Raw genomic sequence first — 27924 nt, forward strand, 5'->3', positions numbered from 1 at the left:
TAACGATCAGTAGGGGGGCGTGCGAGTGCCCCAGACACATACGATACACGATTTGATATTAGATACAATTACAGCTTAAAATCCATTTTTACTCTTATGTGTATTTTATATTTGAGTAGTTTCATGCTATTTATGAAAATTATTAATTGGTCTTTATGAATAAATGGTATTTTGAGGTCGGCATTTTTGTAATTAATACCAGTCTTCATTTTTGCATACACCCCTGCTGTTCTTCTGGGGAACGGATAGTTCATTTCTAACATTTGTTTTTACATTGTATCTAGGTGAATTCTTGGCTGACTGGAATAGGAGAGGTATCAGACCAGCAGCAATGTACCAAATAAAAGCTATTTCTCCTTCAATGATGGTTCCAACATCTGATTCGGCCTCTTCAGAACCATCTCAGTTGACATCTGAAACCCCATTACCTCCCAGTAGCCCCCAAAAAACAAAGCACTTTGCTGTATCTGCAATTTCCCATCGTAACCATACGGCCTTCTGCAATCCGGGTGTGTTCATGGCAGTGTGCGCCAAAAACGATTAAATTAAATTAAAGCTTAAATACATTTATGAAATAAATAAGTTGAAATGGTAAAACATCAGCTTTTACATTAAACAGTGGATTCATGGGCAAGGAGCGAGACACCGGGAGGTGGCGGGCAGTGTTGGACCACACAGTCCTCTCAGATGGTCAACAACGCTTGCCGGGATCACCGGGCAGGGTCTCCTCAGCTTCCCGCCCATTGTAACACTCCAGCCCCTTGATTACGTGGCCGTCTTTCCAGGTCACATCTTTGTTTGTTTCTACAGAGTCCTCGTATATTTTTCTCCAGAAAGAGTCGATCTTCCCAACGTGGACCCTCTGATGCCGGACTAAGGTGGAGTGTTGGGTGAAGCTCTTGCCGCACTGGGTGCAGATGTACGGCCGGTAGCCCGTGTGGATCTGCTGATGGGCCTTCAGGTTGGAGATCTTGCTGAAGCCCTTCTGGCAGACGTCGCACGTGTAGGGCTTCTCCCCCGTGTGTATCTTCTGATGGCCCGTGAGGTGAGAGTGTTCGCTGAAGCACTTCCCGCATTCGGCGCACTTGTACGGCCTCTCCCCCGTGTGTGTCCGGATGTGGTTGCTCAGGTGGCCCTTTTGGCTGAAAGTCTTTTCGCAGGCGGTGCACTTGTACGGCCGGGCGCCCGAGTGCTTGCGCCGGTGTCGCACCAGGCTGGAGTGCTGGCTGAAGCAGATCTCGCACTCCGGGCACTTGTACGGCTTCTCCCCGGTGTGGATCCGCTGGTGGACGATGAGGTTGGAGTTCTCGCTGAAGCTCTTCTCACACATGTTGCACTTGTATCGCTTCTCCCCCGAGTGGACCCTCAGGTGAACCGTGAGGTGGGAGTTTTCGCTGAAGGTCTTGTTGCACTCCGTGCACCTGAAGGGCCTCTCCCCGGTGTGGATCCTCCTATGAGCCTTTAAGTGAGAGTTCCGCGTGAAGCCCTTCCCGCATTCCGTGCAGCGGTAACGCTTCTCCCCCATCAGCATCAGCCGCTGTTTGCTGTGGATGCTGTAATTCTCATAAAAGCCCCGGTCAAACTCGCTGCGCGGCAGCGCTGCCGCCCTCTGGCAGTCCCTCATCAGGAAGGCGGGGTGAGCCAAGCTGCTCAGATACTTCTCAAACTCCATGGCGTTCTCCAGGGTGTACTCATGGGGCAGGGCCCGATTCAGTGCGATTCCAGTTTCGGAAAAGAGGAAAATGTTGTCGCCATCGGGCCCGATAAGGGGGACGGGTCCACACAATTTCTCAGCTTCTCCAGCAGACGTTTCCTCCATGCTGTTCTCGCTCTCAAACTCTGCACGGGGCAAACACATCAGAGAAGACAACGTAAGCGGTCAGACTCACAGGACTGGAATCCACAAGAGCGCGCATGAAGGGTGTGAGGGGCGAGGGCCGCGACAATGCTAGGGGCCTGATTCAGAGGTGGGCGAAGTGGCGATTATACACGGAGTTGGCCGATATTCTTTCTCCCGCGCGTGAGTAAGAGTCGCAAGCTCATACGGTCCGACAGCACACAGACGATGCGAGCGGGTGTCTGAGTCCTTGCACCGTCGGGAAGGGAATTGTAGTGGCGTTAGCGTACAGATGCCATGTCTGCTTCCATCTCTGAATCAAGCCCTAGATGGTATCTCAGGAGGCCTCACCAGGAGCTCATGTCTCTCATATACATGTGGGACAGAATCGGCTCTCTATGGGTACTAGACTGGGTAGTTATATGCTAATAGATGGTACATTCCGTGAGGAAACTGCTGCTTTTACTAACTACGAACAATTACACAAAATCTACTTCTTATAATCACTCTATGACTAGGACTATAGAATATTCATGGATTGATTTTTAATATAGTGACAGTGAGAGGATGAGGCGGGAGCAGGCGTGTGCTGCGGCACCAGGGGACCGCTGGGATCGGGTTACCATAATATAGTGACAGTGTGAGGATGAGGCGGGAGAAGGCGCGTGCTGCGGCACCAGGGGAGCGCTGGGATCGGGTTACTATAATATAGTGAGAGTGTGAGGATGATGGCGGAGCAGGCGCGTGCTGCGGCACCAGGGGAGCGGTGGGATCGGGTTACTATAATATAGTGACAGTGTGAGGATGATGCGGGAGCAGGCGCGTGCTGCGGCACAAGGGGAGCGCTGGGATCGGGTTACTATAATATAGTGAGAGTGTGAGGATGATGGCGGAGCAGGCGCGTGCTGCGGCACCAGGGGAGCGGTGGGATCGGGTTACTATAATATAGTGACAGTGTGAGGATGATGCGGGAGCAGGCGCGTGCTGCAGCACCAGGGGAGCGGTGGGATCGGGTTACTATAATATAGTGACAGTGTGAGGATGATGCGGGAGCAGGCGCGTGCTGCGGCACCAGGGGAGCGGTGGGATCGGGTTACTATAATATAGTGACAGTGTGAGGATGATGGCGGAGCAGGCGCGTGCTGCGGCACCAGGGGAGCGGTGGGATCGGGTTACTATAATATAGTGACAGTGTGAGGATGACGACGGAGCAGGCGCGTGCTGCGGCACCAGGGGAGCGGTGGGATCGGGTTACTATAATATAGTGAGTGTGAGGATGAGGCCGGAGCAGGCGCGTGCTGCGGCACCAGGGGAGCGGTGGGATCGGGTTACTATAATATAGTGAGGATGAGGCCGGAGCAGGCGCGTGCTGCGGCACCAGGGGAGCGCTGGGATCGGGTTACTATAATATAGTGACAGTGTGAGGATGAGGCCGGAGCAGGCGCGTGCTGCGGCACCAGGGGAGCGGTGGGATCGGGTTACTATAATATAGTGAGAATGTGAGGATGATGGCGGAGCAGGCGCGTGCTGCGGCACCATGGGAGCGGTGGGATCGGGTTACTATAATATAGTGACAGAGTGAGGATGAGGCCGGAGCAGGCGCGTTCTGCGGCACCAGGGGAGCGGTGGGATCGGGTTACTATAATATAGTGACAGTGTGAGGATGAGGCCGGAGCAGGCGCGTGCTGCGGCACCAGGGGAGCGGTGGGATCAGGTTACTATAATATAGAGACAGTGTGAGGATGAGGCCGGAGCAGGCGCGTGCTGCGGCACCAAGGGAGCGCTGGGATCGGGTTACCATAATATAGTGAGTGTGAGGATGAGGCCGGAGCAGGCGTGTGCTGCGGCACCAGGGGAGCGGTGGGATCGGGTTACTATAATATAGTGACAGTGTGAGGATGAGGCCGGAGCAGGCACGTGCTGCGGCACCAGGGGAGCGCTGGGATCGGGTTACTATAATATAGTGACAGTGTGAGGATGAGGCCGGAGCAGGCGCGTGCTGCGGCACCAGGGGAGCGGTGGGATCAGGTTACTATAATATAGAGACAGTGTGAGGATGAGGCCGGAGCAGGCGCGTGCTGCGGCACCAAGGGAGCGCTGGGATCGGGTTACCATAATATAGTGAGTGTGAGGATGATGGCGGAGCAGGCGCGTGCTGCGGCACCAGGGGAGCGCTGGGATCGGGTTACTATAATATAGTGACAGTGTGAGGATGAGGCCGGAGCAGGCGCGTGCTGCGGCACCAGGGAAGCGGTGGGATCGGCTTACTATAATATAGTGAGAGTGTGAGGATGAGGCGGGAGCAGGCGCGTGCTGCGGCACCAGGGGAGCGGTGGGATCGGGTTACTATAATATAGTGAGGATGAGGCGGGAGCAGGCGCGTGCTGCGGCACCAGGGGAGCGGTGGGATCGGGATACTATAATATAGTGAGAGTGTGAGGATGAGGCGGGAGCAGGCGCGTGCTGCGGCACCAGGGGAGCGGTGGGATCGGGTTACTATAATATAGTGACAGTGTGAGGATGAGGCCGGAGCAGGCGCGTGCTGCGGCACCAGGGGAGCGGTGGGATTGGGTTACTATAATATAGTGACAGTGTGAGGATGATGGCGGAGCAGGCGCGTGCTGCCGCACCAGGGGAGCGTTGGGATCGGGTTACTATAATATAGTGAGGATGAGGCCGGAGCAGGCGCGTGCTGCGGCACCAGGGGAGCGCTGGGATCGGGTTACTATAATATAGTGACAGTGTGAGGATGAGGCCGGAGCAGGCGCGTGCTGCGGCACCAGGGGAGCGCTGGGATCGGCTTACTATAATATAGTGAGAGTGTGAGGATGAGGCGGGAGCAGGCGCGTGCTGCGGCACCAGGGGAGCGGTGGGATCAGGTTACTATAATATAGTGACAGTGTGAGGATGAGGCCGGAGCAGGCGCGTGCTGCGGCACCAGGGGAGCGGTGGGATCTGGTTACTATAATATAGTGACAGTGTGAGGATGAGGCCGGAGCAGGCGCGTGCTGCGGCACCAGGGGAGCGGTGGGATCTGGTTACTATAATATAGTGACAGTGTGAGGATGAGGCCGGAGCAGGCGCGTGCTGCGGCACAAGGGGAGCGGTGGGATCGGGTTACTATAATATAGTGAGAGTGTGAGGATGAGGCGGGAGCAGGCGCGTGCTGCGGCACCAGGGGAGCGGTGGGATCAGGTTACTATAATATAGTGACAGTGTGAGGATGAGGCCGGAGCAGGCGCGTGCTGCGGCACCAGGGGAGCGGTGGAATCTGGTTAGTATAATATAGTGAGGATGAGGCCGAAGCAGGCGCGTGCTGCGGCACCAGGGGAGCGCTGGGATCGGGTTACTATAATATAGTGACAGTGTGAGGATGAGGCCGGAGCAGGCGCGTGCTGCGGCACCAGGGAAGCGGTGGGATCGGGTTACTATAATATAGTGACAGTGTGAGGATGAGGCGGGAGCAGGCGCGTGCTGCGGCACCAGGGGAGCGCTGGGATCGGGTTACCATAATATAGTGAGTGTGAGGATGATGGCGGAGCAGGCGCGTGCTGCGGCACCAGGGGAGCGCTGGGATCGGGTTACTATAATATAGTGAGGATGAGGCCGGAGCAGGCGCGTGCTGCGGCACCAGGGGAGCGGTGGGATCGGGTTACTATAATATAGTGACAGTGTGAGGATGATAGCGGAGCAGGCGCGTGCTGCGGCACCAGGGGAGCGGTGGGATCGGGTTACTATAATATAGTGAGAGTGTGAGGCCGGAGCAGGCGCGTGCTGCGGCACCAGGGGAGCGCTGGGATCGGGTTACTATAATATAGTGAAGATGATGGCGGAGCAGGCGCGTGCCGCGGCACCAGGGGAGCGGTGGGATCGGGTTACTATAATATAGTGAGAGTGTGAGGATGATGGCGGAGCAGGCGCGTGCTGCGGCACCAGGGGAGCGGTGGGATCGGGTTACTATAATATAGTGACAGTGTGAGGATGATGCGGGAGCAGGCGCGTGCTGCGGCACCAGGGGAGCGGTGGGATCGGGTTACTATAATATAGTGACAGTGTGAGGATGATGGCGGAGCAGGCGCGTGCTGCGGCACCAGGGGAGCGCTGGGATCGGGTTACTATAATATAGTGAGGATGAGGCCGGAGCAGGCGCGTGCTGTGGCACCAGGGGAGCGCTGGGATCGGGTTACTATAATATAGTGACAGTGTGAGGATGAGGCGGGAGCAGGCGCGTGCTGCGGCACCAGGGGAGCGGTGGGATCAGGTTACTATAATATAGTGAGAGTGTGAGGATGAGGCCGGAGCAGGCGCGTGCTGCGGCACCAGGGGAGCGGTGGGATCAGGTTACTATAATATAGTGACAGTGTGAGGATGAGGCCGGAGCAGGCGCGTGCTGCGGCACCAGGGGAGCGGTGGGATCTGGTTACTATAATATAGTGACAGTGTGAGGATGAGGCCGGAGCAGGCGCGTGCTGCGGCACAAGGGGAGCGCTGGGATCGGGTTACTATAATATAGTGAGAGTGTGAGGATGAGGCCGGAGCAGGCGCGTGCTGCAGCACCAGGGGAGCGGTGGGATCGGGTTACTATAATATAGTGACAGTGTGAGGATGAGGCCGGAGCAGGCGCGTGCTGCGGCACCAGGGGAGCGGTGGGATCGGGTTACTATAATATAGTGACAGTGTGAGGATGAGGCCGGAGCAGGCGCGTGCTGCGGCACCAGGGGAGCGCTGGGATCGGGTTACTATAATATAGTGACAGTGTGAGGATGAGGCGGGAGCAGGCGCGTGCTGCGGCACCAGGGGAGCGGTGGGATCGGGTTACTATAATATAGTGAGAGTGTGAGGATGAGGCGGGAGCAGGCGCGTGCTGCGGCACCAGGGGAGCGGTGGGATCGGGTTACTATAATATAGTGAGAGTGTGAGGATGAGGCGGGAGCAGGCGCGTGCTGCGGCACCAGGGGAGCGGTGGGATCGGGTTACTATAATATAGTGACAGTGTGAGGATGATGGCGGAGCAGGCGCGTGCTGCGGCACCAGGGGAGCGGTGGGATCGGGTTACTATAATATAGTGACAGTGTGAGGATGAGGCGGGAGCAGGCGCGTGCTGCGGCACCAGGGGAGCGGTGGGATTGGGTTACTATAATATAGTGACAGTGTGAGGATGATGGCGGAGCAGGCGCGTGCTACGGCACCAGGGGAGCGCTGGGATCGGGTTACTATAATATAGTGAGGATGAGGCCGGAGCAGGCGCGTGCTGCGGCACCAGGGGAGCGCTGGGATCGGATTACTATAATATAGTGACAGTGTGAGGATGAGGCCGGAGCAGGCGCGTGCTGCGGCACCAGGGAAGCGGTGGGATCGGGTTACTATAATATAGTGAGAGTGTGAGGATGAGGCGGGAGCAGGCGCGTGCTGCGGCACCAGGCGAGCGGTGGGATCAGGTTACTATAATATAGTGACAGTGTGAGGATGAGGCCGGAGCAGGCGCGTGCTGCGGCACCAGGGGAGCGCTGGGATCGGGTTACCATAATATAGTGAGTGTGAGGATGATGGCGGAGCAGGCGCGTGCTGCGGCACCAGGGGAGCGCTGGGATCGGCTTACTATAATATAGTGAGAGTGTGAGGATGAGGCGGGAGCAGGCGCGTGCTGCGGCACCAGGGGAGCGGTGGGATCAGGTTACTATAATATAGTGAGAGTGTGAGGATGAGGCCGGAGCAGGCGCGTGCTGCGGCACCAGGGGAGCGGTGGGATCGGGTTACTATAATATAGTGACAGTGTGAGGATGAGGCCGGAGCAGGCGCGTGCTGCGGCACAAGGGGAGCGCTGGGATCGGGTTACTATAATATAGTGAGAGTGTGAGGATGAGGCCGGAGGAGGCGCGTGCTGCAGCGCCAGGGGAGCGGTGGGATCGGGTTACTATAATATAGTGACAGTGTGAGGATGAGGCCGGAGCAGGCGCGTGCTGCGGCACCAGGGGAGCGGTGGGATCAGGTTACTATAATATAGTGACAGTGTGAGGATGAGGCCGGAGCAGGCGCGTGCTGCGGCACCAGGGGAGCGCTGGGATCAGGTTACTATAATATAGTGACAGTGTGAGGATGAGGCCGGAGCAGGCGCGTGCTGCGGCACCAGGGGAGCGGTGGGATCGGGTTACTATAATATAGTGAGAGTGTGAGGATGAGGCGGGAGCAGGCGCGTGCTGCGGCACCAGGGGAGCGGTGGGATCGGGTTACTATAATATAGTGACAGTGTGAGGATGAGGCCGGAGCAGGCGCGTGCTGCGGCACCAGGGGAGCGGTGGGATCGGGTTACTATAATATAGTGAGTGTGAGGATGATGGCGGAGCAGGCGCGTGCTGCGGCACCAGGGGAGCGCTGGGATCGGCTTACTATAATATAGTGAGAGTGTGAGGATGAGGCGGGAGCAGGCGCGTGCTGCGGCACCAGGGGAGCGGTGGGATCAGGTTACTATAATATAGTGACAGTGTGAGGATGAGGCCGGAGCAGGCGCGTGCTGCGGCACCAGGGGAGCGGTGGGATCTGGTTACTATAATATAGTGACAGTGTGAGGATGAGGCCGGAGCAGGCGCGTGCTGCGGCACCAGGGGAGCGGTGGGATCTGGTTACTATAATATAGTGACAGTGTGAGGATGAGGCCGGAGCAGGCGCGTGCTGCGGCACAAGGGGAGCGGTGGGATCGGGTTACTATAATATAGTGACAGTGTGAGGATGAGGCCGGAGCAGGCGCGTGCTGCGGCACCAGGGGAGCGGTGGGATCGGGTTACTATAATATAGTGAGTGTGAGGATGATGGCGGAGCAGGCGCGTGCTGCGGCACCAGGGGAGCGGTGGGATCAGGTTACTATAATATAGTGACAGTGTGAGGATGAGGCCGGAGCAGGCGCGTGCTGCGGCACCAGGGGAGCGGTGGGATCGGGTTACTATAATATAGTGACAGTGTGAGGATGAGGCCGGAGCAGGCGCGTGCTGCGGCACCAGGGGAGCGGTGGGATCTGGTTACTATAATATAGTGACAGTGTGAGGATGAGGCCGGAGCAGGCGCGTGCTGCGGCACCAGGGGAGCGGTGGGATCGGGTTACTATAATATAGTGACAATGTGAGGATGAGGCCGGAGCAGGCGCGTGCTGCGGCACCAGGGGAGCGGTGGGATCGGGTTACTATAATATAGTGAGTGTGAGGATGATGGTGGAGCAGGCGCGTGCTGCGGCACCAGGGGAGCGCTGGGATCGGGTTACCATAATATAGTGAGTGTGAGGATGATGGCGGAGCAGGCGCGTGCTGCGGCACCAGGGGAGCGGTGGGATCGGGTTACTATAATATAGTGAGAGTGTGAGGATGATGGCGGAGCAGGCGCGTGCTGCGGCACCAGGGGAGCGGTGGGATCGGGTTACTATAATATAGTGACAGTGTGAGGATGAGGCCGGAGCAGGCGCGTGCTGCGGCACCAGGGGAGCGGTGGGATCGGGTTACTATAATATAGTGAGTGTGAGGATGATGGCGGAGCAGGCGCGTGCTGCGGCACCAGGGGAGCGCTGGGATCGGGTTACCATAATATAGTGAGTGTGAGGATGATGGCGGAGTAGGCGCGTGCTGCGGCACCAGGGGAGCGGTGGGATTGGGTTACTATAATATAGTGACAGTGTGAGGATGATGGCGGAGCAGGCGCGTGCTGCGGCACCAGGGGAGCGCTGGGATCGGGTTACTATAATATAGTGAGGATGAGGCCGGAGCAGGCGCGTGCTGCGGCACCAGGGGAGCGGTGGGATCGGGTTACTATAATATAGTGACAGTGTGAGGATGAGGCCGGAGCAGGCGCGTGCTGCGGCACCAGGGGAGCGGTGGGATCGGATTACTATAATATAGTGAGGATGAGTCCGGAGCAGGCGCGTGCTGCGGCACCAGGGGAGCGGTGGGATCGGGTTACTATAATATAGTGAGTGTGAGGATGAGGCCGGAGCAGGCGCGTGCTGCGGCACCAGGGGAGCGGTGGGATCGGGTTACTATAATATAGTGACAGTGTGAGGATGAGGCCGGAGCAGGCGCGTGCTGCGGCACCAGGGGAGCGGTGGGATCAGGTTACTATAATATAGTGACAGTGTGAGGATGAGGCCGGAGCAGGCGCGTGCTGCGGCACCAGGGGAGCGGTGGGATCAGGTTACTATAATATAGTGACAGTGTGAGGATGATGGCGGAGCAGGCGCGTGCTGCGGCACCAGGGGAGCGCTGGGATCGGGTTACTATAATATAGTGAGGATGAGGCCGGAGCAGGCGCGTGCTGCGGCACCAGGGGAGCGGTGGGATCGGGTTACTATAATATAGTGACAGTGTGAGGATGAGGCCGGAGCAGGCGCGTGCTGCGGCACCAGGGGAGCGGTGGGATCGGGTTACTATAATATAGTGACAGTGTGAGGATGAGGCCGGAGCAGGCGCGTGCTGCGGCACCAGGGGAGCGGTGGGATCAGGTTACTATAATATAGTGACAGTGTGAGGATGAGGCCGGAGCAGGCGCGTGCTGCGGCACCAGGGGAGCGGTGGGATCGGGTTACTATAATATAGTGAGAGTGTGAGGATGAGGCCGGAGCAGGCGCGTGCTGCGGCACCAGGGGAGCGGTGGGATCGGGTTACTATAATATAGTGACAGTGTGAGGATGAGGCGGGAGCAGGCGCGTGCTGCGGCACCAGGGGAGCGGTGGGATCAGGTTACTATAATATAGTGACAGTGTGAGGATGAGGCCGGAGCAGGCGCGTGCTGCGGCACCAGGGGAGCGGTGGGATCGGGTTACTATAATATAGTGAGAGTATGATGGCGGAGCAGGCGCGTGCTGCGGCACCAGGGGAGCGGTGGGATCGGGTTACTATAATATAGTGACAGTGTGAGGATGAGGCCGGAGCAGGCGCGTGCTGCGGCACCAGGGGAGCGGTGGGATCGGGTTACTATAATATAGTGAGAGTATGATGGCGGAGCAGGCGCGTGCTGCGGCACCAGGGGAGCGGTGGGATCGGGTTACTATAATATAGTGACAGTGTGAGGATGAGGCGGGAGCAGGCGCGTGCTGCGGCACCAGGGGAGCGGTGGGATCAGGTTACTATAATATAGTGACAGTGTGAGGATGAGGCCGGAGCAGGCGCGTGCTGCGGCACCAGGGGAGCGGTGGGATCGGGTTACTATAATATAGTGAGAGTGTGAGGATGACGACGGAGCAGGCGCGTGCTGCGGCACCAGGGGAGCGGTGGGATCGGGTTACTATAATATAGTGAGAGTGTGAGGATGATGGCGGAGCAGGCGCGTGCTGCGGCACCAGGGGAGCGGTGGGATCGGGTTACTATAATATAGTGACAGTGTGAGGATGAGGCCGGAGCAGGCTCTCACTTCTCAGGCGGGTGGGGACCCTATTAGGAAGGGATAACCTGAATATAGGAATTTGTGATGAACACGCTCAGAAGCTGCCAGGTACACAGAAGGAGTGGGTGGGTTACCCACGTCTCACAGCCCACCTGTAAGGGGGAATTTATAGGGGGCTTTCGGAACTTGTTGCACCGGTTGTCTTACTGGGACGTGACTATTCTTACAATGTGGGGCGGCTCTTCCATCAGAGAGGAGAGATCTGGTCACCGGGTGATCTACTGGCAGGCTTCAGTGGTGATCTATCAGACGTAGGGGACAGAGGCCCCAGCACGCGCCCATTCTGCTCACCAACAGGATGTACTGGGACCCTGCTGGACTGGGCACAGGTGAGGGGCAGACCATCTGTCTAAGCCAGGGATTCTCATTACTACTACTCACTGATGGCGTGGTCAGACATCTCGGCACTGTCGTCAGACTGGCGATCACTCTGGCACGCCTTCTCGTTCTCCTCCTTATCCGACACCACTGGCTCCTGCTCGTCCTCCATGTTCTCGTGTTTCACCACAACGACCATCTCATGCGGCGTTGGTGACGGAGCTGACAACACATATAATAATATAGCTAAAGATGGCTGCCAACACAAGAGACTGACCAGGGTTTCTAAACCTCTACCCCCAAGCAGGTCATGTTTTCAGGATTTCTGTCTGTGGAAGCAGGGTGGATAATTACTGACCCAGCAACATAGATTAAATCACCTGTGCATGATTAAACACATCCACAAAACATGACCTGCTGGTGGCAGCTGAGGACTGGAGCTGAGGACCTCTGGGATAGAAGGAGGAAGCCAGCTGTCCGCTCACCTTTACAGTCCCCAGGCTCCCGCTGGGGGTAGTACGCGTCCATCTCCTGTTTCACCTTCATGGGATGTTCTGGTTTCCGTCCGCGATTGCCTGGATCATTAATGGAGAGCACAGGATGAGGCCTACGCACAGACACGTTACAGAAGTAGCCCCGATACATACATCATCATCAAACTATCATCGTCCGGTCACCTCACGGTCTGCCATCTTGGAACCCAGTGTTCCGACTCTGCCTCACAGACAAACAAACCAAGCGGGGTATCCCCTGTGCTACACGATGGAGGACCCAATAGTGGGGCGGACATGGAGTCTGGAGGCCGAGACCCACTCTAGACTTAAACGTGCGGCTAATATTATCATTGCGTGGGGCCTGGGGGACATTAATGTTGTTTCTCATTCGTGTTTCATCCATGCTGCATCACATGACACATCACATGCTCCGCTGGCCCCACATACATGTGCATAATCTGACTGAAGCCAATAATCCCGGCCACGGGTCACTGACCAGAGAGGAAGCCAATCCTGTCACGTGATCGGATTATCTGCCCACCTGAATGCTGGGAAACGTAGGAGGAGCGCGGTCTGTCATCGCCATCCTGCCGCTTACCTCGTGTGGGCTCCAGTAGAGGTCTTCCTCTGCCTGCTGCCAGGGAGACGTTAGAGGGCTCCTGCTCGTCTTCTTCTACGTGTAGCAGGATGTCTGGGACAAGCACCGCATTACCTGTCATACAGAGACATGAGGGGCGCTCAGGCAGATTCCAGGACACACCAATGGTTATCACCACCGTCCTGGGGCATCACCACCTGGACCTGTCTGATGGATCTATCACAGCATCCTAACAATTCAGTATATTCACCTGTGCTCCCCGATGGATCTCCACAAACCATGGGCTGCCGGGGCCTCAGCACAGGTGTGAGGACCAGAGATCAGACTTACACAATACCGGGCACTGAGACCACCATAAATCTCCCTCCGGGCACTGGGTCCACCATAACTCCTCCGCACTAGACACTGAGACTGCCATTACTCCCCCGCACCAGACACTGAGACTGCCATTACTCCCCCGCACCAGACACTGAGACCGCCAATACTCCCTCCGGGCACTGGGTTCACCATAACTCCCCCGCACTGGACACTGAGACTGCCATTACTCCATCGCACCAGACACTGATACCGCCATTACTCCCCCGCACCAGACACTGAGACTGCCATCATTACTCCCCCGCACCAGACACTGAGACTGCCATCATTACACCCCCGCACAAGACACTGAGACTGCCATTACTCCCCCGCACTAGACACTGAGACTGCCATTACTCCCCCGCACCAGACACTGATACTGCCATTACTCCCCCGCACCAGACACTGATACTGCCATTACTCCCCCGCACCAGACACTGAGACTGCCATTACTCCCCTGCACCAGGCAGAGACTGCCATTACTCCATCGCACCAGACACTGATACCGCCATTACTCCCCCGCACCAGACACTGAGACTGCCATCATTACTCCCCCGCACCAGACACTGAGACTGCCATCATTACTCCCCCGCAACAGACACTGAGAGTGCCATTACTCCCCCGCACCAGACACTGATACTGCCATTACTCCCCCGCACCAGACACTGAGACTGCCATTACTCCCCCGCACCAGACACAGAGACCGCCATTACTCCCCCGCACCAGACACTGAGACTGCCATCATTACTCCCCCGCACCAGACACTGAGACTGCCATCATTACTCCCCCGCAACAGACACTGAGAGTGCCATTACTCCCCCGCACCAGACACTGATACTGCCATTACTCCCCCGCACCAGACACTGAGACTGCCATTACTCCCCGGCACCAGACACAGAGACTGCCATTACTCCCCCGCACCAGACACTGAGACTGCCATTACTCCCCCGCACCAGACACTGAGACTGCCATTACTCTCCCGCACCAGGCAGAGACTGCCATTACTCCATCGCACCAGACACTGATACCGCCATTACTCCCCCGCACCAGACACTGAGACTGCCATCATTACTCCCCCGCACCAGACACTGAGAGTGCCATTACTCCCCCGCACCAGACACTGATACTGCCATTACTCCCCCGCACCAGACACTGAGACTGCCATTACTCCCCCGCACCAGACACAGAGACTGCCATTACTCCCCCGCACCAGACACTGAGACTGCCATTACTTCCCCGCACCAGACACAGAGACTGCCATTACTCCCCCGCACCAGACACTGAGACTGCCATTACTCCCCCGCACCAGACACTGAGACTGCCATTACTCTCCCGCACCAGGCAGAGACTGCCATTACTCCATCGCACCAGACACTGATACCGCCATTACTCCCCCGCACCAGACACTGAGACTGCCATCATTACTCCCCCGCACCAGACACTGAGACTGCCATCATTACTCCCCCGCACCAGACACTGAGACTGCCATTACTCCCCCGCACAAGACACTGAGACTGCCATTACTCCCCCGCACCAGACACTGAGATTGCCATTACTCCCCCGCACCAGACACAGAGACTGCCATTACTCCCCCGCACCAGACACTGAGGCTGCCATTACTCCCCCGCACCAGACACTGAGACTTCCATTACTCAACTGCACCAGACACTGATACTGCCATTACTCCCCCGCACCAGACACTGTGTGTCCACCGCACCAGACACTGAGACTGCCATTACTCCCCCGCACCAGACACTGATACTGCCATTACTCCCCCGCACCAGACACTGATACTGCCATTACTCCCCTGCACCAGACACTGAGACTGCCATTACTCCCCTGCACCAGGCAGAGACTGCCATTACTCCATCGCACCAGACACTGATACCGCCATTACTCCCCCGCACCAGACACTGAGACTGCCATCATTACTCCCCCGCACCAGACACTGAGACTGCCATCATTACTCCCCCGCACCAGACACTGAGAGTGCCATTACTCCCCCGCACCAGACACTGAGACTGCCATTACTCCCCCGCACCAGACACAGAGACTGCCATTACTCCCCCGCACCAGACACTGAGACTGCCATTACTCCCCCGCACCAGACACTGATACCGCCATTACTCCCCCGCACCAGACACTGTGTGTCCACCGCACCAGACACTGATACTGCCATTACTCCCCCGCACCAGACACTGAGACTGCCATTACTCCCCTGCACCAGGCAGAGACTGCCATTACTCCATCGCACCAGACACTGAGACTGCCATTACTCCCCCGCACCAGACACTGATACTGCCATTACTCCCCCGCACCAGACACTGAGACTGCCATTACTCCCCCGCACCAGACACGGAGACTGCCATTACTCCCCTGCACCAGGCAGAGACTGCCATTACTCCCCCGCACCAGACACTGATACTGCCATTACTCCCCCGCACCAGACACTGAGACTGCCATTACTCCCCCGCACCAGACACAGAGACTGCCATTACTCCCCCGCACCAGACACTGAGACTGCCATTACTCCGCCGCACCAGACACTGATACCGCCATTACTCCCCCGCACCAGACACTGTGTGTCCACCGCACCAGACACTGATACTGCCATTACTCCCCCGCACCAGACACTGAGACTGCCATTACTCCCCTGCACCAGGCAGAGACTGCCATTACTCCATCGCACCAGACACTGATACTGCCATTACTCCCCCGCACCAGACACTGAGACTGCCATTACTCCCCCGCACCAGGCACAGAGACTGCCATTACTCCCCCGCACCAGACACTGAGACTGCCATTACTCCCCCGCACCAGACACAGAGACTGCCATTACTCCCCCGCACCAGACACAGAGACTGCCATTACTCCCCCGCACCAGACACTGAGACTGCCATTACTCCCCCGCACCAGACACTGAGACTGCCATTACTCTCCCGCACCAGACACTGAGACTGCCATTACTCCCCTGCACCAGACACTGAGACTTACATTACTCCACTGCACCAGACACTGATACTGCCATTACTCCCCCGCACCAGACACTGTGTGTCCACCGCACCAGACACTGAGACTGCCATTACTCCCCCGCACCAGACACTGAAACTGCCATTACTCCCCCGCACCAGACACAGACTGCCATTACTCCCCCACACCAGACACTGAGACTGCCATTACTCCCCCGCACCAGACACTGAGACTGCCATTACTCCCCCGCACCAGACACTGATACTGCCATTACTCCCCCGCACCAGACACTGATACCGCCATTACTCCCCCGCACCAGACACTGTGTGTCCACCGCACCAGACACTGATACTGCCATTACTCCCCCGCACCAGACACTGAGACTGCCATTACTCCCCTGCACCAGGCAGAGACTGCCATTACTCCATCGCACCAGACACAGAGACTGCCATTACTCCCCCGCACCAGACACAGAGACTGCCATTACTCCCCCGCACCAGACACTGAGACTGCCATTACTCCCCCGCACCAGACACTGAGACTGCCATTACTCCCCCGCACCAGGCAGAGACTGCCATTACTCCATCGCACCAGACACTGATACCGCCATTACTCCCCCGCACCAGACACTGAGACTGCCATTACTCCCCTGCACCAGGCAGAGACTGCCATTACTCCATCGCACCAGACATTGAGACTGCCATTACTCCCCCGCACCAGACACTGAGACTGCCATTACTCCCCCGCACCAGACACTGAGACTGCCATCATTACTCCCCCGCACCAGACACTGAGACTGCCATTACTCCCCCGCACCAGACACAGAGACTGCCATTACTCCCCCGCACCAGACACAGAGACTGCCATTACTCCCCCGCACCAGACACTGAGACTGCCATTACTCCCCCGCACCAGACACTGAGACTGCCATTACTCCCCCGCACCAGACACTGAGACTGCCATCATTACTCCCCCGCACCAGACACTGAGACTGCCATTACTCCCCCGCACCAGACACTGAGACTGCCATTACTCCCCCGCACCAGACACAGAGACTGCCATTACTCCCCCGCACCAGACACTGAGACTGCCATTACTCCCCCGCACCAGACACTGAGACTGCCATTACTCCCCCGCACCAGACACTGATACCGCCATTACTCCCCCGCACCAGACACTGTGTGTCCACCGCACCAGACACTGATACTGCCATTACTCCCCCGCACCAGACACTGAGACTGCCATTACTCCCCTGCACCAGGCAGAGACTGCCATTACTCCCCCGCACCAGACACTGATACTGCCATTACTCCCCCGCACCAGACACTGAGACTGCCATTACTCCCCCGCACCAGACACGGAGACTGCCATTACTCCCCTGCACCAGGCAGAGACTGCCATTACTCCCCCGCACCAGACACTGATACTGCCATTACTCCCCCGCACCAGACACTGAGACTGCCATTACTCCCCCGCACCAGACACAGAGACTGCCATTACTCCCCCGCACCAGACACTGAGACTGCCATTACTCCGCCGCACCAGACACTGATACCGCCATTACTCCCCCGCACCAGACACTGAGACTGCCATTACTCCCCCGCACCAGACACGGAGACTGCCATTACTCCCCTGCACCAGGCAGAGACTGCCATTACTCCCCCGCACCAGACACTGATACTGCCATTACTCCCCCGCACCAGACACTGAGACTGCCATTACTCCCCCGCACCAGACACAGAGACTGCCATTACTCCCCCGCACCAGACACTGAGACTGCCATTACTCCGCCGCACCAGACACTGATACCGCCATTACTCCCCCGCACCAGACACTGTGTGTCCACCGCACCAGACACTGATACTGCCATTACTCCCCCGCACCAGACACTGAGACTGCCATTACTCCCCTGCACCAGGCAGAGACTGCCATTACTCCATCGCACCAGACACTGATACTGCCATTACTCCCCCGCACCAGACACTGAGACTGCCATTACTCCCCCGCACCAGGCACAGAGACTGCCATTACTCCCCCGCACCAGACACTGAGACTGCCATTACTCCCCCGCACCAGACACAGAGACTGCCATTACTCCCCCGCACCAGACACAGAGACTGCCATTACTCCCCCGCACCAGACACTGAGACTGCCATTACTCCCCCGCACCAGACACTGAGACTGCCATTACTCTCCCGCACCAGACACTGAGACTGCCATTACTCCCCTGCACCAGACACTGAGACTTACATTACTCCACTGCACCAGACACTGATACTGCCATTACTCCCCCGCACCAGACACTGTGTGTCCACCGCACCAGACACTGAGACTGCCATTACTCCCCCGCACCAGACACTGAAACTGCCATTACTCCCCCGCACCAGACACAGACTGCCATTACTCCCCCACACCAGACACTGAGACTGCCATTACTCCCCCGCACCAGACACTGAGACTGCCATTACTCCCCCGCACCAGACACTGATACTGCCATTACTCCCCCGCACCAGACACTGATACCGCCATTACTCCCCCGCACCAGACACTGTGTGTCCACCGCACCAGACACTGATACTGCCATTACTCCCCCGCACCAGACACTGAGACTGCCATTACTCCCCTGCACCAGGCAGAGACTGCCATTACTCCATCGCACCAGACACAGAGACTGCCATTACTCCCCCGCACCAGACACAGAGACTGCCATTACTCCCCCGCACCAGACACTGAGACTGCCATTACTCCCCCGCACCAGACACTGAGACTGCCATTACTCCCCCGCACCAGGCAGAGACTGCCATTACTCCATCGCACCAGACACTGATACCGCCATTACTCCCCCGCACCAGACACTGAGACTGCCATTACTCCCCTGCACCAGGCAGAGACTGCCATTACTCCATCGCACCAGACATTGAGACTGCCATTACTCCCCCGCACCAGACACTGAGACTGCCATTACTCCCCCGCACCAGACACTGAGACTGCCATCATTACTCCCCCGCACCAGACACTGAGACTGCCATTACTCCCCCGCACCAGACACAGAGACTGCCATTACTCCCCCGCACCAGACACAGAGACTGCCATTACTCCCCCGCACCAGACACTGAGACTGCCATTACTCCCCCGCACCAGACACTGAGACTGCCATTACTCCCCCGCACCAGACACTGAGACTGCCATCATTACTCCCCCGCACCAGACACTGAGACTGCCATTACTCCCCCGCACCAGACACTGAGACTGCCATTACTCCCCCGCACCAGACACAGAGACTGCCATTACTCCCCCGCACCAGACACTGAGACTGCCATTACTCCCCCGCACCAGACACTGATACCGCCATTACTCCCCCGCACCAGACACTGTGTGTCCACCGCACCAGACACTGATACTGCCATTACTCCCCCGCACCAGACACTGAGACTGCCATTACTCCCCTGCACCAGGCAGAGACTGCCATTACTCCCCCGCACCAGACACTGATACTGCCATTACTCCCCCGCACCAGACACTGAGACTGCCATTACTCCCCCGCACCAGACACGGAGACTGCCATTACTCCCCTGCACCAGGCAGAGACTGCCATTACTCCCCCGCACCAGACACTGATACTGCCATTACTCCCCCGCACCAGACACTGAGACTGCCATTACTCCCCCGCACCAGACACAGAGACTGCCATTACTCCCCCGCACCAGACACTGAGACTGCCATTACTCCGCCGCACCAGACACTGATACCGCCATTACTCCCCCGCACCAGACACTGTGTGTCCACCGCACCAGACACTGATACTGCCATTACTCCCCCGCACCAGACACTGAGACTGCCATTACTCCCCTGCACCAGGCAGAGACTGCCATTACTCCATCGCACCAGACACTGATACTGCCATTACTCCCCCGCACCAGACACTGAGACTGCCATTACTCCCCCGCACCAGGCACAGAGACTGCCATTACTCCCCCGCACCAGACACTGAGACTGCCATTACTCCCCCGCACCAGACACAGAGACTGCCATTACTCCCCCGCACCAGACACTGAGACTGCCATTACTCCCCCGCACCAGACACTGAGACTGCCATCATTACTCCCCCGCACCAGATACTGAGACTGCCATCATTACTCCCCCGCACCAGACACTGAGACTGCCATTACTCCCCCGCACCAGACACTGAGACTGCCATTACTCCCCCGCACCAGACACAGAGACTGCCATTACTCCCCCGCACCAGACACTGAGACTGCCATTACTCCCCCGCACCAGACACTGATACCGCCATTACTCCCCCGCACCAGACACTGTGTGTCCACCGCACCAGACACTGATACTGCCATTACTCCCCCGCACCAGACACTGAGACTGCCATTACTCCCCTGCACCAGGCAGAGACTGCCATTACTCCCCTGCACCAGGCAGAGACTGCCATTACTCCCCCGCACCAGACACTGATACTGCCATTACTCCCCCACACCAGACACTGAGACTGCCATTACTCCCCCGCACCAGACACAGAGACTGCCATTACTCCCTCGCACCAGACACTGAGACCGCCATTACTCCCCCGCACCAGACACTGTGTGTCCACCGCACCAGACACTGATACTGCCATTACTCCCCCGCACCAGACACTGAGACTGCCATTACTCCCCTGCACCAGGCAGAGACTGCCATTACTCCATCGCACCAGACACTGATACTGCCATTACTCCCCCGCACCAGACACTGAGACTGCCATTACTCCCCCGCACCAGGCACAGAGACTGCCATTACTCCCCCGCACCAGACACTGAGACTGCCATTACTCCCGCGCACCAGACACTGAGACTGCCATTACTCCCCCGCACCAGACACAGAGACTGCCATTACTCCCCCGCACCAGACACAGAGACTGCCATTACTCCCCCGCACCAGACACTGAGACTGCCATTACTCCCCCGCACCAGACACTGAGACTGCCATTACTCCCCCGCACCAGACACTGAGACTGCCATTACTCCCCCGCACCAGACACAGAGACCGCCATTACTCCATCGCACCAGACACTGATACCGCCATTACTCCCCCGCACCAGACACTGAGACTGCCATTACTCCCCCGCACCAGACACTGAGACTGCCATCATTACTCCCCCGCACCAGACACTGAGACTGCCATCATTACTCCCCCGCACCAGACACTGAGACTGCCATCATTACTCCCCCGCACCAGACACTGAGACTGCCATCATTACTCCCCCGCACCAGACACTGAGACTGCCATCATTACTCCCCCGCACAAGACACTGAGACTGCCATTACTCCCCCGCACCAGACACTGATACTGCCATTACTCCCCCGCACCAGACACAGAGACTGCCATTACTCCCCCGCACCAGACACTGAGACTGCCATTACTCCACTGCACCAGACACTGATACTGCCATTACTCCCCCGCACCAGACACTGTGTGTCCACCGCACCAGACACTGAGACTGCCATTACTCCCCCGCACCAGACACTGATACTGCCATTACTCCCCCGCACCAGACACTGATACTGCCATTACTCCCCCGCACCAGACACTGTGTGTCCCCCGCACCAGACACTGAGACTGCCATTACTCCCCCGCACCAGACACTGAGACTGCCATTACTCCCCCGCACCAGACACTGAGACTGCCATTACAACCCCGCACCAGACACTGTGTGTCCACCGCACCAGACACTGAGACTGCCATTACTCCCCCGCACCAGACACTGATACTGCCATTACTCCCCCGCACCAGACACTGATACTGCCATTACTCCCCCGCACCAGACACTGAGACTGCCATTACTCCCCCACACCAGACACTGAGACTGCCATTACTCCCCTGCACCAGGCAGAGACTGCCATTACTCCCCCGCACCAGACACTGATACTGCCATTACTCCCCCGCACCAGACACTGATACTGCCATTACTCCCCCGCACCAGACACTGAGACTGCCATTACTCCCCCGCACCAGACACTGATACTGCCATTACTCCCCCGCACCAGACACTGAGACTGCCATTACTCCCCCGCACCAGGCACTGTGTGTCCCCCACACCAGACACTGAGACTGCCATTACTCCCCCGCACCAGACACTGATACTGCCATTACTCCCCCGCACCAGACACTGAGACTGCCATTACTCCCCCGCACCAGACACTGAGACTGCCATTATTACTCCCCCGCACCAGACACTGAGACTGCCATTACTCCCCCGGACCAGACACTGAGACTACCATTACTCCCCCGCACCAGACACTGAGACTACCATTACTCCCCCGCACCAGACACTGAGACTGCCATTATTCCCCCGCACCAGACACTGAGACTGCCATTACTCCCCCGCACCAGACACAGAGACTGCCATTACTCCCCCGCACCAGACACTGAGACTGCCATTACTCCCCCGCACCAGACACTGAGACCGCCATTACTCCCCTGCACCAGACACTGAGACTGCCATTATTACTCCCCCGCACCGGACACTGAGACTGCCATTACTCCCCGATTAGGTACTGAACTCACGCACTTGTTGAGGGGTTCTCATTGCGTCCAATGTCACTCGACTTCTCAATCTTCACCAGCAGCTCTGGATTAAGGATTCTGAACCCTGTGGACATTGGATAGAAGACTGAGGGTATATCGGAGACTGCGGTATATCACAGCATAGGAGTGACCCTGACTAGGCAGCATCGCATAGAGCAAAGTCTTATCCCCTGTGACCCCAGATCATTGGGAGGACTGTGACCTCAGAGCATTGGGAGGACTGTGACCTCAGAGCATTGGGAGGACTGTGACCCCAGAGCATTGGGAGGACTGTGACCCCAGAGCATTGGGAGGACTGTGACCTCAGAGCATTGGGAGGACTGTGACCTCAGAGCATTGGGAGGACTGTGACCTCAGAGCATTGGGAGGACTGTGACCTCAGAGCATTGGGAGGACTGTGACGTTGGAAACATGATGTGTAGTGCAGGTGAATGTGTATCGCGCTGTGCCCCTGATGTCATACCTCGCCTCCCAATGATGTCACACACTAGGCCACTGACAAGAGAACTCAGGGAGAAGACAAATGGACTACAGGAATGAGAAAGAAAACAATGGCACCTGTCCTACTAACTAGCACCGTCATAAGGTAAAGTCCTATAAGAAGAGAATACAGGTGTGTACATACCCCCATCCCTCACCTAAATCTCGCAGTGCCGAGTGTATCTCCCTCATGGCCGAGCGGTACAGTTCCTGCTGCCACTCCTCCATGATGTCCCAGTCCTCCTGCTGGAAGCAAGCCGCTACGTCATGGAAGGTCACCGTCACCTGTAGCGGTCGGGGGGGGATGGAATACGGCAGTCAGGCAACCTGTGGCTTTCCATCTGCAACTGAACTACAAGTACCAGCATGCCTTGGACACTTTCTTACCATTGCAGACGTCGAGCTGCATTTTTTCTTCTCTTTACGTTTCTCCATCGGGATATTGGGAGCGGCTCACTCTGGTGCCTGAGAACACAAAAAGAGTGTCAGCTCCTGTGTCCAATATAACAGGGGTCTAATGCGTTACAGGAAGCTGCACCAGGCACAGACACCAGCACAGAGCAGGCTAACTAAATCAGCTCCTGGGACCAGCAGTGTCCTGTCATTAGAGAGTCAGCTCCTCGGACCAGCAGTGTCCTGTCATTAGAGAGTCAGCTCCTGGGACCGGCAGTGTCCTGTCATTAGAGAGTCAGCTCCTGGGACCGGCAGTGTCCTGTCATTAGAGAGTCAGCTCCTGGGACCAGCAGTGTCCTGTCATTAAAGAGTCAGATCCTCGGACCAGCAGTGTCCTGTCATTAGAGAGTCAGCTCCTGGGACCGGCAGTGTCCTGTCATTAGAGAGTCAGCTCCTGGGACCGGCAGTGTCCTGTCATTAGAGAGTCAGCTCCTGGGACCAGCAGTGTCCTGTCATTAGAGAGTCAGCTCCTGGGACCGGCAGTGTCCTGTCATTAAAGAGTCAGCTCCTGGGACCGGCAGTGTCCTGTCATTAGAGAGTCAGCTCCTGGGACCAGCAGTGTCCTGTCATTAGAGAGTCAGCTCCTGGGAGCGGCAGTGTCCTGTCATTAGAGAGTCAGCTCCTGGGACCGGCAATGTCCTGTCATTAGAGAGTCAGCTCCTCGGACCAGCAGTGTCCTGTCATTAGAGAGTCAGCTCCTGGGACCAGCAGTGTCCTGTCATTAGAGAGTCAGCTCCTGGGTGCGGCAGTGTCCTGTCATTAAAGAGTCAGCTCCTGGGACCAGCAGTGTCCTGTCATTAAAGAGTCAGCTCCTGGGACCAGCAGTGTCCTGTCATTAGAGAGTCAGCTCCTGGGACCAGCAGTGTCCTGTCATTAAAGAGTCAGATCCTCGGACCAGCAGTGTCCTGTCATTAGAGAGTCAGCTCCTGGGACCGGCAGTGTCCTGTCATTAGAGAGTCAGCTCCTGGGACCAGCAGTGTCCTGTCATTAGAGAGTCAGCTCCTGGGAGCGGCAGTGTCCTGTCATTAGAGAGTCAGCTCCTGGGAGCGGCAGTGTCCTGTCATTAAAGAGTCAGCTCCTGGGACCAGCAGTGTCCTGTCATTAGAGAGTCAGCTCCTGGGAGCGGCAGTGTCCTGTCATTAGAGAGTCAGCTCCTGGGACCAGCAGTGTCCTGTCATTAGAGAGTCAGCTCCTGGGAGCGGCAGTGTCCTGTCATTAGAGAGTCAGCTCCTGGGACCAGCAGTGTCCTGTCATTAAAGAGTCAGATCCTCGGACCAGCAGTGTCCTGTCATTAGAGAGTCAGCTCCTGGGACCGGCAGTGTCCTGTCATTAGAGAGTCAGCTCCTGGGACCGGCAGTGTCCTGTCATTAGAGAGTCAGCTCCTGGGACCAGCAGTGTCCTGTCATTAGAGAGTCAGCTCCTGGGACCGGCAGTGTCCTGTCATTAGAGAGTCAGCTCCTGGGACCGGCAGTGTCCTGTCATTAGAGAGTCAGCTCCTGGGACCAGCAGTGTCCTGTCATTAAAGAGTCAGATCCTCGGACCAGCAGTGTCCTGTCATTAGAGAGTCAGCTCCTGGGACCGGCAGTGTCCTGTCATTAGAGAGTCAGCTCCTGGGACCGGCAGTGTCCTGTCATTAGAGAGTCAGCTCCTGGGACCAGCAGTGTCCTGTCATTAGAGAGTCAGCTCCTGGGAGCGGCAGTGTCCTGTCATTAGAGAGTCAGCTCCTGGGAGCGGCAGTGTCCTGTCATTAAAGAGTCAGCTCCTGGGAACGGCAGTGTCCTGTCATTAGAGAGTCAGCTCCTGGGACCAGCAGTGTCCTGTCATTAGAGAGTCAGCTCCTGGGTGCGGCAGTGTCCTGTCATTAGAGAGTCAGCTCCTGGGACCAGCAGTGTCCTGTCATTAAAGAGTCAGCTCCTGGGACCGGCAGTGTCCTGTCATTAGAGAGTCAGCTCCTGGGACCAGCAGTGTCCTGTCATTAGAGAGTCAGCTCCTGGGAGCGGCAGTGTCCTGTCATTAGAGAGTCAGCTCCTGGGACCGGCAATGTCCTGTCATTAGAGAGTCAGCTCCTGGGACCAGCAGTGTCCTGTCATTAGAGAGTCAGCTCCTGGGACCAGCAGTGTCCTGTCATTAGAGAGTCAGCTCCTGGGTGCGGCAGTGTCCTGTCATTAAAGAGTCAGCTCCTGGGACCAGCAGTGTCCTGTCATTAAAGAGTCAGCTCCTGGGACCAGCAGTGTCCTGTCATTAGAGAGTCAGCTCCTGGGACCAGCAGTGTCCTGTCATTAAAGAGTCAGATCCTCGGACCAGCAGTGTCCTGTCAGAGAGTCAGCTCCTGGGACCGGCAGTGTCCTGTCATTAGAGAGTCAGCTCCTGGGACCGGCAGTGTCCTGTCATTAGAGAGTCAGCTCCTGGGAGCGGCAGTGTCCTGTCATTAGAGAGTCAGCTCCTGGGAGCGGCAGTGTCCTGTCATTAAAGAGTCAGCTCCTGGGACCAGCAGTGTCCTGTCATTAGAGAGTCAGCTCCTGGGAGCGGCAGTGTCCTGTCATTAGAGAGTCAGCTCCTGGGACCAGCAGTGTCCTGTCATTAGAGAGTCAGCTCCTGGGAGCGGCAGTGTCCTGTCATTAGAGAGTCAGCTCCTGGGACCAGCAGTGTCCTGTCATTAGAGAGTCAGCTCCTGGGACCAGCAGTGTCCTGTCATTAGAGAGTCAGCTCCTGGGACCAGCAGTGTCCTGTCATTAGAGAGTCAGCTCCTGGGAGCGGCAGTGTCCTGTCATTAGAGAGTCAGCTCCTGGGACCAGCAGTGTCCTGTCATTAGAGAGTCAGCTCCTGGGACCAGCAGTGTCCTGTCATTAGAGAGTCAGCTCCTGGGACCAGCAGTGTCCTGTCATTAGAGAGTCAGCTCCTGGGACCAGCAGTGTCCTGTCATTAGAGAGTCAGCTCCTGGGACCGGCAGTGTCCTGTCATTAAAGAGTCAGCTCCTGGGACCGGCAGTGTCCTGTCATTAGAGAGTCAGCTCCTGGGACCGGCAGTGTCCTGTCATTAGAGAGTCAGCTCCTGGGACCGGCAGTGTCCTGTCATTAGAGAGTCAGCTCCTGGGACCAGCAGTGTCCTGTCATTAAAGAGTCAGATCCTCGGACCAGCAGTGCCCTGTCATTAGAGAGTCAGCTCCTGGGACCAGCAGTGTCCTGTCATTAGAGAGTCAGCTCCTGGGACCGGCAGTGTCCTGTCATTAGAGAGTCAGCTCCTGGGACCAGCAGTGTCCTGTCATTAGAGAGTCAGCTCCTGGGACCGGCAGTGTCCTGTCATTAGAGAGTCAGCTCCTGGGACCAGCAGTGTCCTGTCATTAAAGAGTCAGCTCCTGGGTGCGGCAGTGTCCTGTCATTAGAGAGTCAGCTCCTGGGACCGGCAGTGTCCTGTCATTAGAGAGTCAGCTCCTGGGTGCGGCAGTGTCCTGTCATTAGAGAGTCAGCTCCTGGGTGCGGCAGTGTCCTGTCATTAGAGAGTCAGCTCCTGGGACCAGCAGTGTCCTGTCATTAAAGAGTCAGATCCTCGGACCAGCAGTGTCCTGTCATTAAAGAGTCAGCTCCTGGGACCGGCAGTGTCCTGTCATTAGAGAGTCAGCTCCTGGGACCGGCAGTGTCCTGTCATTAGAGAGTCAGCTCCTGGGTGCGGCAGTGTCCTGTCATTAGAGAGTCAGCTCCTGGGACCGGCAGTGTCCTGTCATTAGAGAGTCAGCTCCTGGGTGCGGCAGTGTCCTGTCATTAGAGAGTCAGCTCCTGGGTGCGGCAGTGTCCTGTCATTAGAGAGTCAGCTCCTGGGACCAGCAGTGTCCTGTCATTAAAGAGTCAGATCCTCGGACCAGCAGTGTCCTGTCATTAAAGAGTCAGCTCCTGGGACCGGCAGTGTCCTGTCATTAGAGAGTCAGCTCCTGGGACCGGCAGTGTCCTGTCATTAGAGAGTCAGCTCCTGGGTGCGGCAGTGTCCTGTCATTAGAGAGTCAGCTCCTGGGACCAGCAGTGTCCTGTCATTAAAGAGTCAGATCCTCGGACCAGCAGTGTCCTGTCATTAAAGAGTCAGCTCCTGGGACCAGCAGTGTCCTGTCATTAGAGAGTCAGCTCCTGGGACCAGCAGTGTCCTGTCATTAGAGAGTCAGCTCCTGGGACCGGCAGTGTCCTGTCATTAGAGAATCAGCTCCTGGGACCGGCAGTGTCCTGTCATTAGAGAGTCAGCTCCTGGGACCGGCAGTGTCCTGTCATTAGAGAGTCAGCTCCTGGGACCAGCAGTGTCCTGTCATTAGAGAGTCAGCTCCTGGGACCAGCAGTGTCTCCTAACTCACCCGGGTACAATCACACCGGAGCCGCCTCAGCTGAAGCCAAAAACCGGAACCGGAAGTAGCGCGACCCCGCCCCGTATAGCTGTCACGTGATCGG

The 27924-nt window shown here is 57.2% G+C and overlaps 1 protein-coding gene across 1 annotated transcript; it reads right to left on the minus strand.

Annotated features, from left to right (window-relative positions):
* Positions 1-550: 550 nt before the first annotated feature.
* Positions 551-27924, minus strand: LOC148453894 (uncharacterized). The gene is made up of 8 exons (XM_088461550.1): positions 27831-27924; positions 23432-23509; positions 23203-23329; positions 22548-22628; positions 12668-12781; positions 12061-12150; positions 11639-11797; positions 551-1839 (listed from the first exon to the last, which is right to left on the minus strand). Exons 2-8 carry the CDS (start codon positions 23477-23479, stop codon positions 692-694), a joined length of 1767 nt encoding a protein of 588 aa, XP_088317676.1. The 5' UTR covers positions 23480-23509; positions 27831-27924; the 3' UTR covers positions 551-691.

The sequence above is a fragment of the Taudactylus pleione genome, unplaced genomic scaffold, assembly GCF_031769625.1.
Source record: "Taudactylus pleione unplaced genomic scaffold, aTauple2 ptg001066l, whole genome shotgun sequence".
In the NCBI taxonomy this organism is placed as follows: domain Eukaryota; kingdom Metazoa; phylum Chordata; class Amphibia; order Anura; family Myobatrachidae; genus Taudactylus; species Taudactylus pleione.

Excerpts from the sequence above, each read along its gene's own strand:
- LOC148453894 (XM_088461550.1), bottom strand. The coding sequence starts at position 23,479 with ATGGAGAAACGTAAAGAGAAGAAAAAATGCAGCTCGACGTCTGCAATG. Across the intron at positions 23,330-23,431 it reads GCAGCTCGACGTCTGCAATG|GTGACGGTGACCTTCCATGA; the intron begins GTAAGAAAGTGT and ends CGACCGCTACAG. Across the intron at positions 12,151-12,667 it reads TCTACTGGAGCCCACACGAG|GCAATCGCGGACGGAAACCA; the intron begins GTAAGCGGCAGG and ends TTAATGATCCAG.